Here is a 21,335-nt window from a genome sequence, read left to right on the forward strand (position 1 = left end):
TATTATCAGTATGTGTAAATTAACCAAGCAGTAATAGCTCTTTACTGCCTCTAACTGTTAAATCACTGACTCCAAATTTACCTCCAGTTTAGCACAGGTAAAGTAACGAAAAAAAAAATTTTTTTTTTTTTTTTTGAGAAAGTCTCACTCCATCACCCAGACTGAAGTGCAGTGGCGTGATCACAGCTCCCTGAACCTCCGTCTCCTGGGTTCAAGCAATTGTCCTGCCTCAGCCTCCTGAGTAGCTGGGATTACAGGCATATGCCATCATGCCCACCTAATTTTTGTATTTTTAGTAGAGATAGGGTTTCACCATGTTGGCCAGGCTGGTCTCGAACTCCTGACCTCAAGTGATCCGCCTACCTTGCCCTCCTAAAGTGCTGGGATTATAGGCATGAGCCACCACGCCCAGCCAGCAACTAAAATTTAATGTGCACATGAGTAAAGGATGTTAGAATTAAAAAACAGAAAGGAATTTGACCTTCCTCTTCCCTGTTGCCAACCACCTATTTCCCCTTCAAGGAAGAAATGGTTTTCTTATGGCAGTACAGAATGGTACATACTGTTCTCTAACTTGGCAACCTTTAATGGCTACAGTAGTCTATTGTGATATATCAATTTAATTAGTCCTGTTAGTAGATGTCCATTGTTATAGTCTCTTGCAACTTTAAACAAATAAACACATCCGAAAGATAAAATGTAAAACTGCTCGAAGAGTGGGTATGTTTGTAACTTTCCTAAAACTGTCTCTTGAATCAGTCCCTTAGAGCAAGAGCTGTATAAGTGTGGTTCTTTTTCTACACCGTTGCCAACAGCCACATTTCCCGTGTGGCAGGACAAGAGAGATGTTGGTACTTGACCCCTCAGAGCGCGATTAGCATTGCTTCATATATTTCAGCTATTTATACTTCCTTTTTCTGTGAGCTGCCTTCATATTCTTTGTCCAGTTTTCTATTGGGTTGTTCAAGTAACAGTGAAATTCTTGGATTTTGTGATTACATTAATTCTTGGTCCTAGAGATAAATGAACCCACTTCAGATACCTTAAAATAAAGTTTTACTCACCAGGTGAACAGTAGAATGGAGCTGAGAAATGGTCTCTTGGCTTTTTTGCTTAGCTTCTTTAACCCTGCTGAGAGCCTGCTGGTAGGCACGGGAGCGAAGCTTGGTAGATAGGGATCCCAGTCTAACATAATAACTTGGCTTCTGAACCACATCAAATCCTTCAACTTTTTTTGCTTCTTTTTCTGAAGTTAGAAATAAGAGATAAAAAAACTTAAGGGATCACAGCGACAACTGATATGGCCTGGACTCTAACCTGGGTCTTGACTTTCTTACTTCTACCCAATCACTTAGCAATCATGTAGTCATTTTTCCAAGACTGCTCATGTCTGCTGCTGGACTTGACTACCCTGAACATATTACTGTATCTGCTACACACTGCATGCATCTACACGTATTTTCCACTAGAGTAAACTGCCTTTTTTTTTTGGAAACAGCGTCTTGCTCTGTTGCCCAGCCTGGAGTACAGTGGCGCAATCTTGGCTCACTGCAGCCTCAACCTCCCAGGCTCAACTGATCCTCTCACCTCAGCCTCCCGAGTAGCTGGGAATATAGGAACAAGCCACCACGCCCAGCTAATTTTTGTGTTTTTTAGGGTTTCTTCATGTTGCCCAGGCTAATCTCAAATTCCTGAACTCAAGAGATCTGCCTGTCTCAGCCTCCCAAAGTGCTGGGATTATAGGCATGCACCATTGTGCCCAGCCTACAGTGAACTTGAGCGACATGATACCTGGCACACATTACCTAATGATGATTCTTTGTAATGAGGATTTTATAAAGCAATCCATTTACAGAAAATATTTTTCAAGGCCAATTTTTGCTAAAGTTTGAAAACTTACTATGTACAATTCAATGTGAACTTTATGATTGCTTTAGGAAGGAAAATCTATAAAGGCAAAAAGATTAGTGGTTGCTCACATCTGTAATCCCAACACTTTGGGAAGTCAAGGCAGGTGGATCATTTGAACCCAGGAGTTCGAGATCAGCCTGTGTAACATAGTGAGATTCCATCTCTATAAAATTAAATTAAATTAAAAAGGATTGACTGCAAACAGGCATGAGGATCTTTTGGGGTAGCAGAAGTATTCTAAAACTGTATTGCGGTGATGCTTGCACAACTGTGTAAATTTAGACTAAAGATAGGAGTGTATGTCAATGAAGCTGTTTAAAAAAGATTTAATATAAAACAGTATTTGAAGATAAAATTCCAGTTACCTAGTTCTTCCTCAGTGAGAGGGAGGTACTGTTCTACCAACAGCTCTGATTTGGTGAGTGCATTTTCTACGCCACTGTTCACGAGCTGCATCATCCGACTCCCCAATACTGTGTTAATGCTGCCACTGACCACAGACTTGGTCTTCTCCACACTGCCAGTCACTGCCCCTTTGGTCTTGTCCATCACCCCTGTGATCGTGCTGGCCACAGAATCCTTGGCCCCAGTCACGGTAGTCGTCACAGCATCTTTTGCCCCAGTCACAGCACCTTTGGCATTGGCAACAATCTATAAGTTGAAAAGCAGATCCCTTGGCTGGTGAGAAACATGAGCACAAGGACATACTCAAGGTCTTAGCTAAGGCAGCACAGGTGAGTTAAAGGAATCTAGTCCTCTCATTCTAGCTTTAGGTCTTGGGCAAGTCACTAAGAGTTGATGAGCCTGAATTTCCCTATCAAGTGTATCTGCCCTACCTGCCAATCCTTGGGAATTGCTGGAGGAGCAAATGAAGTAAACAGATATGAAATCTGTCTGTTTGCCAAGGCTGCAGTGAGCCGTGATTGTGCCACTGCACTCAGCCTGGGTGACAGAGCAAGACCCTGTCTCAAAAAAAAAAAAAAAGAAAAAAAGAAAGAAGAGAAAAGAAAAGAGAAAAGAAAAGGTAAGTTATATAGCTTATTTCAAAGTCACATAATTTCAGAAAGGAAACTGAAGATCAAACTAAACCTGGCCCTCAGGGTGTTATTAGTATGCAGTTATTATACATGGCCAGCATGGTGGCTCACGCCTGTAATCCCAGCACTTTGGAAAGCTGAGGCAGTTGGATCACCTGAGGTCAGGAGTTCAAGACCAGCCTGACCAACATGGTGAAACCCTGTCTTTACTAAATACAAAAAATTAGTCGGGCGTTGTGGCACATGCCTGTAATCCCAGCTACTTGGGAGACTGAGGCAGAAGAATCGCTTGAACCCATGAGGTGGAGGTTGCAGTGAGCCAAAATTGCACCATTGCACTACAGCCTGGGCAACAAGAGTGAAACTCCATCTCAAAAACAAACAAACAATAAAAAAAAAAAATAGCTGGGTGTAGCGGGGCGTGCCTGTGAACCCAGCTACTAGGGATGCTGAAGCAGGACAATTGCTTGAAGCCAGGAGGAAGAGGCTGCAGTGAGCCAAACTTGTGTTGGTAACACAAGTCACCAACATTTAAAGAAAATATTCAAAATGGAAAATAGCTCTCACCATTAGCATAGTCTCAAGCAATGTAAGTGAAAAATTTAAAAGATTTGCACAAGCATTCTAAAGGCTATACACTAAACTTATCTATAGTTGTGAACCACATAACATTTTGGTCAGCGATGGACCACATATTCGATGATAGTCCCAAAAGATTATAATGGACTGCCCTATAACAGGTATACCTTTTTTTTTTTCACTGTACCTTTTCTACGTTTAGATACACAAATACTTATCATTGTGTTATAGTAGTCAATGTAGTCATGCTGTGCAGGTTTGTAGCCTAGAAGCAAGCAAGAGGCTATATACCATACAGCCTAGGTATATAGCAGGTTATACCATGAGTCCCTAACCCCCCAGCCATGGACCATTACCAGTCCATTACCAGTCAGAGGCGGTATTAGATTCTCATAGGAGACCTAACCCTAACCCTGTGAACTGTGCATGCGCATGCGTGCAGTTTTCTGCTCCTTATGAGAATCTAATGATAAATATAGTACACTTGAATCATCCCAAAAACACCACCCGCCCCCTGCCGATCCATGGAAAAACTGTCTTCCACGGAACCAGTTCCTGGTGCCAAAAAGCTTGGGGACCACTGGGCTCTACCATTTAGGTTAGTGTGAGTATACTCTGTGATGTTTACACAATGGTAAAATCACCTAATGATGCATTTCTCAAAACATATTCCCATCACTAACTGACAGATGACTGCATTTAGATTATGAAAAGACACAGAGCTATATTTTTCCCTAACTGGTATCCTTTTGTGCCATTCTGTATTCTTAATTTGAAACAAAATTTTAGGACATTATCTTAATCAAAGGATCACCAGGACAGATGAGCCTATCATTTTTGTCAACACTGGCTAGCTATCCCATGTGGATGGTAGTTCCTGGCAGCATTGTACAAGCCAGGTGAGAAAAGTTTATATATATATCAACTCTGCATTTATTTAATACCACAAGAGAATCAGTTACTCTGCATTTATTTAATACCACAAGAGAATCAGTTACTTGAGACAGCAATTTCATCTACAGGAGCAAAGACACAAATTGATAGACACCACACTAAAAGTTTTCTAATCCAAAGGAGGTTAGTTCTTCTCTGCTTCATAGATACAACTTGACAACAGTTCAGGAAGTAAGGAAGCGGCTATTATTTTTCAAACACACATCCAGATCCAGGTTGGGAAAACAAGTTAAGTATTTGCCTATTTGTGGTATGTACAGCTTGTGCTAACAGATAGAACATGAAAACATGTGAAGTGTCAAGCCTCAGTACTTTTGTCCCAAGCTCACCTGAGTTGATGGCTGATTCAGAATAGGCAGTCTCTCCTCAATCCTGTCTAGCCCCTTACAGGCATAGATATTGGCAACTGCAACTAGAATCACAAATGGGAAAATGTTAATGTAGTACTGTAGGTGTAGAATGAACACACATTACCATACCTTATACTTTTAGCCTTATTTAAAAAATGGTAAGAATGGGCCAGGAGCAGTGGCTCACACCTGTAATACCAGCACTTTGGGAGGCTGAGGCGGGCGGATCACAAGGTCAAGAGATCGAGACCATCCTGGCCAATGTGGTGAAACCCCGTCTCCACTAAAAATACAAAAATTAGCTGGGCGTGGTGGCGTGCGCCTGTAGTCCCAGCTACTCGGGAGGCTGAGGCAAGAGAATTGCTTGAACCCGGGAAGCAGAGGTTCCAGTGAGCCGAGATCGTGCCATTGCACTCCAGCCTGGGTGACAAAGCGAGACTCCATCTCAAAAAAAAAAAAAAAGGCAAGAATGTTAATCTTATACAACAGAATGCACTGCCTGGTTTCTCTAGCTCTGACAGAAAGAGGCCTGGCAAGTTGCTGGCAACTCTCTTCTACAGAAAAGGAAATATGGGGGTATGAGCGAGGAGCAGGCAGAGGCAGTGACAGGACAAACAGGAAGCTGGCTCTGAAGCTTCTTCCTCATCAACTGGCCCCTAATGTTAATGCCAAGAGTATCCAGGCTTTCCCTGAACTCTCATTCAGAGAATAAGGTATCTGGAAACTCTCTTAAAGTTGGTATTCCCAAGCCAGTTTAATCCCTACCTACACTTACTTCAGCACATGTCAGTGTATTTGGGGTTCTCACTAGGAAAGAGTATGCTAAGACCACCCTGGATCTCCCTAACAAGGGAGATTTTAGTGTGAGCTTCCCACTAAGAATACCAAGCCAAGTACAAGCACCAAATTCATTTAGGAAGTAGCAGAGTTGGAATGGCTGGTCTCTAAAGGCTCCTTATAATCCTACAAGTCCCTGGCTTAACCATTTGAAAGAATGATTTAAATCTTTATGCAAAAGCAGTTCGCGATGTGGAGACACTGGAGCCTCCATACAGTGCTGGTGGGAATGTAAAATGGTACAGCTGATTTGGAAACAGTCTGGCAGCTCCTCAAAAGCTTAAATACTTATTATATAACTCAGCAATTCCACTCCTAGGTATATGCCAAAAAAACCTGAAAACATATGTCCACACAAAAACTTGTACACAAATGTTCCTAGAAGCATTATACATAATCTCCAAAAGTAGAATGAACCCAAACATCCATCAGTTGAAGAATGAATAAAATACTGTCTGTCTAGACAGTGAATTACTATTCCACAATAAAAAGAGATGAAGTACTGATATGATGTGACAAGATAGATTAACTCTGAAAACATTATGCTCAATGAAAGAAGCCAATCACAAAGATGAAGGGGTGGCCTGCCCCTCCACACCTGTGGGCGTTTCTCGTCAGGTGGAACAAGAGACTTGAGAAAAGAGACACAGAAACATAGAGACATAGAGAAAGGAAAGTGGGCCCAGGGGACCGGAGCTCAGCATACAGAGGACCCACGCCAGCACCGGTCTCTGAGTTCCCTCAGTATTTATTGATAATTATCTTTACCATCTCAGAGAGGGGGAAGTGGCAGGACAATAGGGTCACAGCAGGAAGAAGGTCAGCAGAAAGACATGAATAAAGATCTCTGTGACCTGAGTAAGTTTAAGGAAAAGTGCTGTGCTTTGATGTGCATATATGCAAACATCTCCATAAACATTTTCAGTGCATGGCCGGGCGCGGTGGCTCAAGCCTGTAATCCCAGCACTTTGGGAGGCCGAGACGGGCGGATCACGAGGCCAGGAGATCGAGAGACGATCCCGGCTAACACGGTGAAACCCCGTCTCTACTAAAAAATACAAAAAAACTAGCCGGGCGAGGTGGCGGGCGCCTGTAGTCCCAGCTACTCTACTCGGGAGGCTGAGGCAGGAGAACGGCGTAAACCCGGGAGGCGGAGCTTGCAGTGAGCTGAGATCCGGCCACTGCACTCCAGCCTGGGTGACACAGCAAGACTCCGTCTCAAAAAAAAAAAAAAAAAAAAACATTTTCAGTGCATAAAGAGCAGCATTGCCTGCTAGCACATCCCACCTCCAGCCCTAAGGTGGATTTTTCTCCTATCTCTTTTCTCCTATCTCAGTAAATAATTGGGTTTCATTCCATTGCCTAGGGATGGGCAGGAGACAGATGCCTTTCTCTACCTCAACTGCCAAGAGGCCTTCTTTCCTCTTGTACTAGTCCTCCTCAGCACAGACCCTTTACGGGTGTCGGGGCTGGGGGACGATCAGGTCTTTCCCATCCCATGAGGCCATATTTCAGACTATCACATGGGGAGAAACCTTGGACAATAACTAGCTTTCCTAGGCAGAGGTCCCTGTGTGTAGTGTTTGTGTCCCTGGGGACTTGACATTAAGAGAATGGTGATGACTTTTAACAAACATACTGCCTTTGGGCACTTGTTTAACAAAGCACATCCTGCGCAGCCCCAAATCCACTAAACCTTGAGTCACCACAGCACATGTCTCTGCAAGGACAGGGTTGGGGGTAGGGTTACAGATTAACAGCATCTCAATGGCAGAAGAATTTTTTTTTCTTTTTTTTTTTTTTTTTTGAGACGGAGTCTCGCTCTGTCGCCCAGGCTGGAGTGCAGTGGCGCGATCTCGGCTCACTGCAAGCTCCGCCTCCCGGGTTTACGCCATTCTCCTGCCTCAGCCTCCCGAGTAGCTGGGACTACAGGCGCCTGCCACCACGCCCGGCTAATTTTTTTTGTATTTTAGTAGAGACGGGGTTTCACCATGTTAGCCAGGATGGAAGAATTTTTCTTAGTACAGAACAAAAATGGAGTCTCTTATGTCTACTTCTTTCTATATAGACACAGTAACAGTCTGATCTCTCTTTCTTTTCCCCACAAAAAAGCCCACACATTTTATGATTTCATTTATAAGAAATATCCAGCATAGGCAAATCTATAAAGACAAAGTAGATTAGTAGCTGCCTCAGGGCGGTTGGAAGGAAATGGGGAGTGACTATTAAGTATGACAGTATGAGATTTCTCATGGAGTATGAGATTTCTATTTTTTATTTTGGTAAAATATACATAACAAACTTCACCATTTCAACCATTTTTAACCGCGCAATTCAGTGGCATTAAGTCCATTTACAACATTATACAACCATCACCACTATCCATTTCTAAAACTCATTCACAGCAGGGCATGGTGGCTCACCCCTGTAGTCCCAGCACTTTGGGAGGCCGAGCCGGGCGGATCACCTGAGGTCAGGAGTTCCAGACCAGCCTGGCCAACATGGCGAAACCCTATCTCTACTAAAAATACAAAATTAACTGGGCATGGTGGTGTATGCCTGTAATCCCAACTACTTGGGGAGCTGAGGCAGAAGAATCGCCTGAGTCCTGGAGGCAGAAACTGCAATAAGCAGTCTCAAATTCCAGGCATCAAGTGATCCTCCCATCTAGGCCGCCCAAAGTGCTAGGATTACAGGTGTAAGCCACCATACCCGTCCTCTGGGGGATTTTTAATTAAAGGATCATAAACATCTGCCAATGCTATGAAACAGGCCTTCTATGGACAGGCACGGTGGCTCATGCCTGTAATCCCAGCACTTTGGGAGGCCAAGGTAGGTGAATCACAAAGTCAGGAGTTAAGCCTGGCCAATATTGTGAAACCACGTCTCTACTAAAAATACAAAAATTAGCTGGGTGTGGTGGCGGAAGCCTGTAGTCCCAACTACTCAGGAGGCTGAGGCAGGAGAATCGCTTGAACCCAGCAGGCAGAGGTTGCGGTGAGCTGAGATCGCGCCACTGTGCTACAGCCTGGGCAATAGACCGAGACTCCATCTCAAAAAAAAAAAAAGAAAAGAAAAAGAAACGGGCCTTTTATGGTAATGAGGGTCACCTGAAAGTTTCTAGGTAAAGGCAGAGTATACCCCAGGAAAGGCTAAGGAGTTCTGGTGGATGTTACTGCTGTGAGCTCAGGGGCTCACCACTGACCAGTCCCTTGACTGCATCTTGAAAAATCAGAACTCACTTTGCGGCTCTAGCTTCTGGATGATGGGCAGAGCACTGGTCATGGCCACGGAGGTGATGGTCTTCACGCCCTTCTCTGCCATCTCACACACAGACTTCAGGTAGGGATATTGGTCCTTTGTACTGAGATAGGCTGAGGACATGAGGTCATACGTGGAGCTCACCAAGGGCAGGTTGATCACCCGAGTCACCACACTCTGCAATCAAAGTAGGGAGGGTGTGCTTATTAATGTCTCAAAACACAAGAGGAGAGAAAGTAGGCAAAGGCTACTAGACATACCGGTTGTGGATCAACTGCAACGGATGCCATTTTTCTTCCTGGAGAAAGAAATCTGCAGAAAAGAGACTTATTTCAGAACACTGGGATGACTCTCCCAAATTCATTCCCCAACCCAGGCAAATGCTGATTTCAAGTAGAGAAAAATTCAGGGTGAGTTCCCTGTAGTCTTCTGTATTTCTTTCCTCTCTCCAGCTTTCAGAGTCCTCCTCCTGGAGGACCCACACCCACACAACCCCACTCCCTTCTTTGAGGCAAGGTTTCAGAGCTTATGTGTGAACTTGCAATACTCAGGAGGGAGAAGCAAAGTTGTTGACAAACTTGTTTTGTTTCTCTGTCAAGATAGAGAGATGCCTTTTGAAGGGCAGTATCTGTTGACAAAAATGCTAGCCAAGTTAAAACCCAGGTTCAGACTAAGAGATTTCAGGCAGAAGACATCTTGGTCAGCCGGGATTCTTGTGGGGATCAAGTGGGAACGCTTTGCAGGGACGTAATAAAACTTCCTTGTGAAAGGACGGAAGCTAGTTTAGGGGAGACTACGCAGAAAGAGAAGCACTTCACGACGCCTTTAAACGTCATCTTAGCATCCCCAAAGCCCATCCCCACACAAAGCCGACTGCGGCAGGAGCTGGGAGGGAAAGAACCTGCTTGCTGTCGTCCGTGCCTGAGCCGGCCAGCTCACCCTCCCTTCGCCAAGAACGGAGCCGCCACTACTCTGAAGGCGGAAGACGCGCCAGTGTCGGTATCCCACTCCCATTGTGTATTCATAAAATGTGTACCCATAAAATGCGGTTTTCGGGCTGGGAGCAGTGGCTCACGCCTGTAATCCCAGCATTTTGGGAGGCCAAGGCAGGTGGATTGCTTGAGGTCAGGAGTTCAAGACCAGGCTAACCAACATGGTGAAACCCCGTCTCTACTAAAAATACAAAAATGAGCCAGGCGTGGTGGCGGGCGCCTGTAATACCAGCTGCTCTGGAGGCTGAGGCAGAAGAATCGCTTGAACTCGGGAGGCGGAGTCATTGCACTCCAGCCTGGGCGACAGAGGGAGACTCCGTCAAAAAAAAAAAAAAATGCGGTTTTCTAACGCGTTTCCCTTTCGATAATGTCCCTTCGACAAATGTTAATTGTTTCCCCACAACCACCCAGGCAGGCCAAGGGACACTTGATAGCAATCGCCCTAAATCTGTTGGCAGGAAAGAAGCCTCAATTCACAAAGGCAAGGGTCGAAAGCGCGGGTTCAGGAGACCGCCCCTACCCGGTCAGGATCTGGAAACCGCGAGGGGAGCGGAGGGTCTCGGACCACCACCCCCGCGTCCCGTCCACCTTAGAGCCCCGTGGGGAGCAAGCAGCGGCCCCGAGGCCTCGGGGAGCCCCCTACCCCAACTGGGCGCCGCTGGGGACCTCGGGCCGGCTCGCTGGGGCGCCGAGTGGGCGCGCACTCACCGACGGACTGCAGCGAAAGGCGGAGAGCAGGCGCGTCCCGAAGGCGACTCCGGCTGCTACCACCCGGTCAAAACGTGGGGCCCGCGGGCGCCCGGGCTATAAACCCCGCCTCGCCGCCCCTCCCCGAGCCTCCGCAGCACGTGACCCGCGGCAGCACGCCCTGTCCTACCCCGAGTGTCACCCTAGGGCACGTCCCGGCGCCCTCCCCCAATGCCTGCCCTCCTAGAGGGGTGGGGGCCCGGTCGGGGTGAGAGGGTGTGTTGCCTGGGTGAGGGGCCCCGCCGCGGGGAGAAGAGCCTGTCGGGAGCGGGGCGGGGGGAGGCCCAGCCTGGGGAGGCTGGGATTTGGAGGTAGCCCTGCCTGGAGTCGGGGCGCTGCCTGTGGTCGGGGTACTGACAGGCCCGGGGCAAATGGGGATGGCACCCAGGCTGGCTTTGGGGTTTTGAAAAATGCAAACAAATTAACACCGACTTGTTGAATGGCGTTAGTCCTCAGAATAGAACTCTTTAAAAATGGAAGCGGTGGCTCACGCCTGTAATCACAACACTTTATGAGGCTGAGGCGAGAGGATCTGTCGAGCCCAGGACTTCCAGACCAGCATGTCGAAAATTTTTTTTTTTTTTAATTTTTAAAAATAGCCCAGCTTGGTGTCGCGCGCCTGTGTCCCCCAGCTACCTGCGAGGCTAAGATGGGAGGATCGCTTGAACCTGGGAGGTCCAGGCTGCAGTGAGCCGAGATCGCGTGGCGCTGCACAGTGGCTTCTACGCTGTTATTTTTAGCGAACTAATAACCTTTAAAAGTTTTGTGGAGGCTGGGCACGGTGGCTCACGCCTGTAATCCTAGCACTTTGGGAGGACGAGGCGGGCGAATCACCTGAGGTCAGGAGTTCGAGCCCAGCCTGGCCAACATGGCGAAACCCCGTCTCTCCCAAAATACAAAGAAAGGAGCCCGGCGTGGTGGCGCGCGCCTCTAGTCCCAGCTAGTCCTGGCTGTTTGGCGGGGTTGGGGGCGGGGGATGGGTGGCTGAGGTGAATCGTTTGAGCCCAGGTGGTCGAGGCTGCAATGAGTCGAGATCGCGCCACTGCACTCCAGCCTGAGTGACAATGTGAGACCCTGTCTAAAAAAAAAAAGAAAAGAAAAAGAAAAGACTTAACTCCAGATCACTCCAGAATGATAGCTTCGTAGGCTTATGTGAGATAGGCAACTTGATATGTGCAGGGTTATGCACTGTTTTCCAAAGGCAACTTAAATCGTCATCTGAGTCCCAGTTGTGCTTTTTGTTTGTTTGTTTGTTTTGTTTTTTTCTCGTGTAAAATGCACGGATTTGGAACCAGATTATTTGAGCAGACAAGTTGTGCCACCGCCTGAGGCCAGGTAGGGCTCGTGGGACTTCCTCCCCTGTGAGTGACCAGGGATCATCTCCAGATGAAGCTGTCTGGCTTCGCCCCACCCCCCATCCCCCGCACGCGGCTCGCAGGGAGGGTACAGCAGAAGGGAGGGTTGGGAGGTGGGAGGCGAGCAGGCGCTGGCGCCGCGAGTCCGCCCCCTGAGGAGCCCACAGCGCTGGAGTCCCAGGGAATGGCTTTGTGAAGCTTTGGAGTTGCAACTGTAGGAAACTCTCAGAGGCTTTTACCCCAATTTGTTTTCTGTTTGTTTGTTTTGTTTTGTTTTGTTGTTTGTTTTTGTTTTTGAGATGGAGTCTCGCTCTGTCACCAGGCTGGAGTGCAGTGGCCCGATCTCGGCTCACTGCAACCCCAGCCTCCCGGGTTCAAGTGATTTTCGTGCCTCAGCCTCCCGAGTAGCTGGGACTACAAGCGTGGGCCACCACGCCCAGCTGATTTTTGTATTTTCAGTAGAGAGGGGGTTTCACCATGTTGACCAGCATGGTCTCGATCTCTTGACCTCGTAATCCACCCGCCTCGGCCTTGGGAAGTGCTGGATTACAGGCATGAGCCACTGCACCCGGTCTACCCCAATTTCTTAACCAAACTTGCATGCACACAGATACTGTTGATCATATCTAAAGCTCCAAACAGACCCATTAAAATGATATCCCTTATACCATTATACCTGAATATATAATGGTCCTTACTTGGCAAGAAAAAATACAGTATTTTTCCCCCACCTCCGCACATGTAATTCAAAATAAAATATAAAACTAAGCCATAAATACTAAACCATAAAATAAGTGTTACAAAATCCAAAAAAGTTCTCGTTTGGGTTTTTTCCTATGTTGCCATCTTCAGTGTTTTAAGCAATCAAATTATTACATTTTTCTTTTCTTTTTCGTGTTCCGGGGCTGTTTGTTCCCTAAGCAAATGTTTGCTCTGCTTATTGGTAATCCATCTCTGCTCTAATGACCTCTTATTTTGCATCAGAAGACTCTCGCCCTTTCACCTACAAAATGCCTCTATCTTTTCCTTTTTTGTTTTAAACCTGTGAGTCATTTCCTCACTTAAGGCTAAGCAAGCTTCTTTTTGCTTTTATTTGCCTGTGAAGCAGAGGGCCCCAGGGACTAATTTTGGGAACAAGAGACTCTTCAAGCCCACAAAGGATGAAGCACACCAAATTCTGCACCCCCAACTCTTTTTCAGCTTCATGAGTCTGAGAACATGAAACCAGTGGCAAGAATAACACCCAAGGTGAGATGCATAGTGAAGCAAACAAAAAAATTTTACCCTAGACTATACTTCTTTCACATATTTTGAGATGGCTGTTCAGAGGACCTGCAAGCGCCCTATGAAGCTGTTTTTGTTTTTTTTTGTTTGTTTGTTTTTTGTTTTGTTGTGGGAGAGGCTTGCAATATACAGAGAAAATCTGCACTGATGCAGCCAGGTGCTCTCTGAGGCTTTCCCTTGTCCAGATATAGGAAAGGTTAGTGGAGAGTCTGACACCTTTAAAGGTCTGAAAGAAACATTAACCATCTATTCTCTCCAATGGCTACTACCTGTGAGGTTTCATCTACATAAGTGGTCCCCAACCTTTTTGGCACCAGGGATAGGTTTCATGGAAGACAATTTTTCCATGGACCAGGGCAGGGGGATGGTTTTCAGGATGAAACTGTTCCACCTTAAATCATCAGGCATTAGATTCTCATGAGGAGCCGCAACCTAGATCCCTTGCATGTGCAGTTCACAATGGGGTTCTTGCTCCTAAGAGAACCTAGTAACAGCTGCTGACCTGACAGGAGGCAGAGCTCAGGCGGTATTGCTCACTCACTCGCCACTCACCTCTTGCTGTGCGGCCCTATTCCTAACAGGAATGTAAATGGCCACAATGTAAATGGCCCAAAGTTTGGGGACCCCTAATCTACATAATGAGATGACTTTTGCTAGCCAAGTTTCCATTTCTGTCTTGCCACTAAATCCTGATTTACCACCATTACCTGTTTTGGGGCATTCTCTGAGCCCCCAAAATTTGTGTAACCTCAGGAGTGGTATATAAGCTTCTGAACCCACTGAGAGGTGGAGTAATTACTCTGTGGTTCCCCCACATGCCCAATAATACATTTACGTCTTTTTATAATAATACATTTACATCTTTTTATAATAATACATATACATCTTTTCTCCTGTTAGTGTGCTTTTTGCCAGCTGATTTTTCAGTGAACCTCCAGAGGACAAAGGGGACGTTTTTCCTTGGCCCCTGCGGTAGGTTGCCATTAGATAGGGTGTGTGCAGTGTGGCAGTCCTGGGGAGTGGCAGGACATTACCATGGATTTGGCGAACTTGAGATTCTTGGAGGTTTTCAGGGCTTTGTTTGGTTCCCTCCAGGATTCAATTTACCGTCATTCAGGATCTGGCTCCTGTCTCTTTCTCACCAGCTTCTTCTCTGGACTTTACCTATGTGAAAGAAAAATAAATGTTGGGACCCCCAAATCACTAAGCCAAAGGGAAAAGTCAAGCTGGGGATGTGTCACACAAACCTGCCTCCTATTCAAAGATAAGCTACATAAGCCAGGAGCAGTGGCTCATGCCTGTAATCCCAGTCCTTTGGGAGGCTGACGCAGGCGATCACTTGAACCCAGGAGTTTGAGACCAGCCTGGGCAACATGGTGAAATCCTGTCTCTACAAAAGATACAAAAATTAGCCGGGTGTGGTGGCATGTGCCTGTAGTCCTAGCTACTTGGTGGGCTGAGGTGGGAGGATCGTTTGAGCCTGGGTGGTCAAGGCTGCAGTTGGGGACTGCTATAATGGAGACACTGCACTCCAGCCTGGGTAATAGAGTGAGACCCTGTCTCAAAAGAAAACAAAACAAAAAAGGTACATACCGCCCTCATAATTTGCCCACTAGGAAATTCCTTGTGGGCCCTAAGATCTTTACCCTAAAACATTTCTGTTGAATTTCATCCTCACACTGTAAATTGATAGCTTATATTCACAGGGGTGAGACATAGGACAGAACTCAACATCATCCCTCAGCTCACCTGAGACAAATTAAAATCTAATTGCTTCCTCTGGCCTATGTTTATTTTATCGTAGTAAAAATGCAGATTCACTGAGCTAGATGAATGCATGACTATTCCTCTTTCCCCCATCTCACATGTCAATGGCTAACCAAAGACTCAAAGGAATGCAACCATTTGCCTCTTATCGGCCCACACCTCTTAAAAATTTCTCCTCTCCCCAATATCCACTCCTTTACCCTTTAGATATTGAAACCCTCAAAATCATCTTTGGAGAAAGGCACAGACCTGTCTCCCATGTGTGTGTCCTTAGCCTTTGCAAAATAAACTTCTAAATTGATTGAGTCCTGTCTCAGATACTTTGGCGTTGCACCTGTCTTAAACTTTAAGCTCTAGTCACACAGATTTACTTATAGTCCTTTGAACACATCCTAGTATAGGATTCCTGTGTGTCATCGCTCCTACTGTCTCGACCTTGTTCACTGGGAATTTATCCCTCAAATGCAGCTGATCTCGGCTCACTGCAAGGTTCACGCCATTCTCCTACCTCAGCCTCCCGAGTAGCTGGGATTACAGGCGCCCGCCACCTCGCCCGGCTAGTTTTTTGTTTTTTTTGTTTTTTTGTATTTTTTAGTAGAGACGGGGTTTCACCGTGTTAGCTAGGATGGTCTCGATCTCCTGACCTCATGATCAATAGAATGAGATATCCTCTCAAAAAAAAAAAAAAGAACAACTCCCTCAACACTCACAGACACACACACACTTCTTCCCCCACACACTACTGAAGCGGCCATTGCAAAATTGTAACTGAGACAGTGAAAGAGATCTGACCTAACCAACTCCATCTTGCTTCTCACCTCCAAGCTGTCCTTGTTCACTCCTGGGTGTAGGCTGAACTAACTTTGGGAGGAACTTAGTTTATAGTTTAGAGGTTTTTTTGTTTTGTTTTATTTTGTTTTTTTGATACGTTGTTTTGCTCCTGTTGCCCAGGCTGGAGTGCAGTGGTGCAATCTCGGCTAACGGCAGCCTCCACCTCCTCGGTTCAAGCGATTCTCCTGCCTCAACCTCCGGAGTAGTTGGGATTACAGACATGTACCACCACGCCCTGCTAATTTTGTATTTTTAGTAGAGATGGGGTTTCTCCGTGTTGGTCAGGCTGTTGGCAAACTCCTGACCTCAGGTCATCCACCTGCCTTGGCATCCCAAAGCGCTGGGATTACAGGCGTGAGCCACCATGCCCGGCTACAGTTTAGAGTTTAAAGCAAAGATGATAACACCCCTTTCCCAAAACAAACCCCCTTCTTGCCTAGGGATTAGACTGCCTTTATAGAACTCTCAAATTAGCCGCAAGATTACAAATTATGGTTTAGGGCCGGGTGCGGTGGCTCACGCCTGTAATCCCAGCACTTTGGGAGGCAGAGGCAGGTGGATCATGAGGTCAGGAGTTCAAGACCAGCCTGGCCAAAACGGTGAAACCCCATCTGTACTAAAAATACGAAAATCAGCCGGGCATGGTGGCGGGTGCCTGTGATCCCAGGTACTCAGGAGGCAGAGGCAGAGAATCGGCTGAACCCGGGAGGCGGAGGTTGCAATGAGCCGAGGTTGTGCCACTGAACTCCATCCTGGGCAACAGAGCAAGACTCTGTCTCAAAAAAAAAAAAAAAAAAAAATTATGGTTTAGGAGTCATGAAACTGGAGCCTACATGACTCTGACCCTCTTCAAATTGCTCCTGGGAATAACATCATCTAAATTTTAGGTTTAATGTAAAACCTAAAACCAGTGCTTAAGGTATTTTGCAGATCCTGCACTTGATGGATCAGCTGGCACAACCTAGATCGATAAACTAGCTCATTTGATCTTATAGCCCTCCCACCCCGGAACTGACTCAGTGCAAGAACATAGCTTCGACCCCTATGATTTCATCTCTGACCTGACCAGTCAGCACGTCCAGATCACTGGCTTCCCCTACCCACCAAATTGTCCTTAAAAACCCTGATACCTGGGGGGCCAGGCACGGTGGCTCATGCCTGTAATCCCAGCACTTTGAGAGGCCGAGGCGGGCAATCACCTGAGGTCGGGAGTTCGAGACCAGCCTGACCAATATGGAGAAACCCTGTCTCTACTAAAAATACAAGAATTAGCTGGGCATGGTGGCATATGCCTGTAATCCCAGCTATTCAGGAGGCTGAGGCAGGAGGTTTGCTTGGACCTGGAAGGCGGAGGTTGCAGTGAGCCGAGATCACACCATTGTACTCTGGGATAGCTGCCTCTGCAGTTTTGTTGGAGGCAAGTGCTGTTGCTAGCCACGTTTGGGAAAAAAAACAAAAAACAAAAAACAATAACCCTGAAACCATTTTTTTTTTTTTTTTTTTGCTTAGTTTTTTTTTTTTTTTTTTTTTTTAGAGGCAAAGTTTCACTGTGTTGTCCAGGCTGGCCTCAAACTCTTGGGCTCAAGCCGTCCTCCTGCCTCAGCCTCCCAAATAGTTAGGATTACAGGTGCAGACTTGAGAAGCCATGGACAGCTCAGGCTTGGCTTCCTTCATTTTTGTGAAGATGCCTGATCCTTTCATTTCTGAGTCCTATTTTTTGAGAGCCAGTAGGAAGTAGGAGTAGGAGAAAAGGAGTGAATTTTAATATATTAGTATGTTAATTTTGTAAAGAGAACTGAGCTAAAATTTCAGGAATAACTTAACTATTATATTCACTGTCTACCTCAACATCCCAGCTCTGGAATTGCATTTGGCAAATATTCTTTTCTTAGGCTGGCTTCTGACAGGGCTAATATTAGTAGTTCTTAATGACTCAAAAACAACTGAGGGAGTTAGGGGAACTCTGACTTTACCAATCAATGCCAGTGTATCTCACTCTCTGAGTTGGCAGAGTGAAATCCTCAAGGTCAGGATTAATTTTTGTCATCCCTGGATGAGTCATTTCTTTTATCTGGGCCAATTACTCAAAGTTCCACATTCAATTTAATATTTCATTAAAGAAAAATCCAAAAGGCTTCACTATGTGAAGGCAGAGGGTTGGTTGCATCATGATTTCCAAAGTTTAGCAAACATGTGATTACCACACTACTTATAAATGTTATGAAATCCATCAAGAATTCAGAATTTGTCTTCTAAAATGTAAGGCTGTATTGATGTCAAGTTAGCCTGATGTAATTTTAACAGATCTCTAAAACAAACACAAAATCATCTGATTGAGGCATGCAAAGAGGCAGAGAAAAATAAAAGAAGAAACAAAAAACAAATCAATGGCGGGTCTGGTGGCTGACGCCTGTAATCCCAGCACTTTGAGAGGCTGAGATGGGCAGATCACTTGAGAGGTCAGGAGTTTGAGACCAGCCTGGCCAATGTGGTGAAACCCCATCTCTACTAAAAATACAGAAATTAGCCAGGTATGGGCTCTCATGCCTGTAGTCCCAGCTACTGGGGAGGCGGAGGCAGGAGAATTGCTTCAAACTGGGAAGCAGAGGTTGCAGTGAGCTGAGATCATACCACTGCACTCCAGCCTGGGCGACAGAGCAAGACTCTGTCTCAAAAAACAAAAACGAAAACAAATCAATCTGTCTTTGAAGTTAGAGCACTGCAATGAAAAAATAAAAAAGGTTTGCGATACAAAGTTATGCTGTAAGAATGGCATCTACCATAGCAACATCACTTTTCTTTTTCTTTTTTTTTTTTTTTTTTGAGATGGTGTTTCACTCTGCTGCCCAGGCTGGAGTGCAGTGGCACGATCTCGGCTCACTGCAGCCTCTGCCTCCTGGGTTCAAGCAATTCTTCTGCCTCAGCCTCCCGAGTAGCTGGGATTACAGGTGCCTGCCACCACGCCCCGGCTAAATTTTTGTGTTTTTTTTTTTGTTTGTTTGTTTTTTTGTTTTTTTTTTGAGACGGAGTCTCGCTCTGTCGCCCAGGCTGGAGTGCAGTGGCGCAATCTCGGCTCACTGCAAGCTCCGCCTCCCGGGTTCACGCCATTCTCCTGCCTCAGCCTCCCGAGTAGCTGCGACTACAGGCGCCCGCCCCTGCGCCCGGCTAATTTTTTCTATTTTTAGTAGAGACGGGGTTTCACCATAGTCTCGATCTCCTGACCTTGTGATCCGCCCACCTCGGCCTCCCAAAGTGCTGGGATTACAGGCGTGAGCCACCACGCCCGGCCAATTTTTGTGTTTTTAATAGAGATGGGGTTTCACCATGTTGACCAGGCTGGTCTCGAACTCCTACCTCAGATGTTCCACCACCACCCCCCCCACTCCTCCCAAAGTGCTGGGATTACAGGCATGAGCCATCACATCCAGCTGTCACTTTTCTTTTTTCTCTTCTTTTCTTTTTTTTTTTTTTTTTTTTGAGACAGAGTCTTGCTCTTTTGCCCAGGTTAGAGTGCAATGGTGCAATCTCAGCTCACTGCAACCTCCACCTCCCGGGTTCAAGCAATTCTCCTGCCTCAGCCTCACCAGTAGCTGCTACTATAGACGTGTGCCACCACATCGGCTAATTTTTTGTATTTTTAGTAGAGACGGGATTTCACCGTGTTAACCAGGATGGTCTCGATCTCCTGACTTCATGATCTGCCTGCTTTGGCCTCCCAAAGTGCTGGGATTACAGGCGTGAGCCACCGCGCTCAGCCTGAAACATCACTTTTCTAAGCTTCCAGAAATGTTCATGCTTGGGCTTTAGCAAATGAAATCACTCTAGTCTACTGTCAGAGGAGAAGAAACAGTCTATTGTTCTGAAACTGAAATACAGATCAGCCATGAATCTGCCCTCACTGACATTCATCACTCAGATTCTGATTAGATATAACTAACGGAAATGGAATACGAACTCAGAAACACTCTGCCACCCCTCCACTCCCGATATTAACACATCTCAGGCTGGCTTTATAGGTCTACAGATGTAACCCTGGAAATGTAGAATAGCTAAATCCAAATGTCTCTAGTTAACCAAGAGCTCTTGATTTTTTTTATTTAAGACAGAGTCTCACTCTGTCACCCAGGCTGGAGTGCAGTGATACAATGTCGGCTCACTGCAATCTCCACCTCCTGGGTTAAAGTGATTCTCCTGCCTCAGCCTCCTGAGTAGCTGGGATCACCAGTGCCTGCCACCATGACTGGCTAATTGTTTTTTGTTTTTGTTTTTGTTTTTGTTTTTGAGACAAGGTTTCACTCCGTCGCCCAGGCTGGAGTGCAGTGGCGTGATCTCGGCTCACCGCAACCTCCACCTCTTGGGTTTAAGCGGTTCTCCTGCCTCCCGAGTAGCTGGGACTACAGGCATCTGCCACGGTACCCGGCTAATTTTTGTAATTTTAGTAGAGTTAGGGTTTCGCCATGTCGGCCAGGCTCACCATGTTCTTGACAGCTCTCCACCAGGTGAGCATATGAGGCTCATAACCAGTTCTTATTTATTTAATGGAGGGTGGGGGAGATTCTGATTGGGGTAGTCTCAGACTGAACTAAATTTTAATATATTCATGTTAGATAAATGATCTGGCTACCTAATAACACAATTTCCTATGAAAGATAAAAATCAAGAACTGAAGACTATTTCCCAGAAAAGGAATAGCAGTGATTTTATTACATTTATTCTTTCTCTCTTCCTCTTGTACCCACACATACACACAGATTGGGACATACACTCCAAACTGCCAAGAAATCTGTTTGTGGTGCAATTTTTGGAAGTCAAAGATATTGCACATTTTAAGTCACAACCTGGCTGGGCACAGTGGCTTGTAATCCCAGCACTTTGGGAAGCCGAGGCAGGTGGACGACTTGAGCTCAGGAGTTGGAGACCAGCCTGGGCAACATGTTGAAACTCTGGCTCTACAAAATATACAAAATCAACTGGGTGTGGTGGCATGCACCTGTTTTCCCAGCTACTCAGGAGGTTGAGGTGACAGAATGGATTGAGCCTGGGAGGTGGAGGCTGCAATGAACCAAGACTGCACCACTGCACTCCCTCCTGGGTGTCAAAACCGTATCCTGTCTCAAAACAAAACAAAACAAAACCGACACAATCTGCTTCAAAATCAGAAAGCATGCCATCTCAAGAGATATACCAAATAATTGGCAATGGTGATCTGGGATAGATGGGCAGGGATCGTAAAAAAAACTTTCACACTTTTCATATTATGTATCTCTTATAATGTTGGAAAATGTTCAGTGAGCCTATATTTCTCCTTTTGTAAGCAGAAAGTGTAACACAGAGAATTTTTTTTTTTTTTTTTTTTTTTTTTTGAGACGGAGTCTCGCTCTGTCGCCCAGGCTGGAGTGCAGTGGCGCGATCTCGGCTCACTGCAAGCTC

At 46.0% G+C, this 21,335-nt stretch overlaps 1 protein-coding gene across 3 annotated transcripts in view; it reads right to left on the reverse strand.

Annotated features, from left to right (window-relative positions):
- LOC105489173 (perilipin 2) overlaps positions 1–21,335 on the reverse strand; it is a 90,187-nt gene that overhangs the window by 11,512 nt on the left and 57,340 nt on the right. For 2 of the 3 annotated variants that reach the window (XM_071077844.1, XM_071077846.1), the window contains exons 1-6: positions 10,630–10,771; positions 9,190–9,241; positions 8,911–9,106; positions 4,811–4,893; positions 2,277–2,562; positions 1,065–1,246 (exon numbers count right to left, since the gene is read on the reverse strand). In XM_071077844.1, coding sequence (XP_070933945.1) covers positions 1,065–1,246; positions 2,277–2,562; positions 4,811–4,893; positions 8,911–9,106; positions 9,190–9,219 — 777 coding nt within the window. In that variant the 5' untranslated portion in view covers positions 9,220–9,241; positions 10,630–10,771. Of the gene's footprint in view, positions 1–1,064; positions 1,247–2,276; positions 2,563–4,810; positions 4,894–8,910; positions 9,107–9,189; positions 9,242–10,629; positions 10,772–14,341; positions 14,472–21,335 lie in introns of those variants that run through there. The other variant, XM_071077845.1, reaches the window with a different exon arrangement.

The sequence above is a fragment of the Macaca nemestrina genome, chromosome 14, assembly GCF_043159975.1.
Source record: "Macaca nemestrina isolate mMacNem1 chromosome 14, mMacNem.hap1, whole genome shotgun sequence".
NCBI classification, from domain to species: domain Eukaryota; kingdom Metazoa; phylum Chordata; class Mammalia; order Primates; family Cercopithecidae; genus Macaca; species Macaca nemestrina.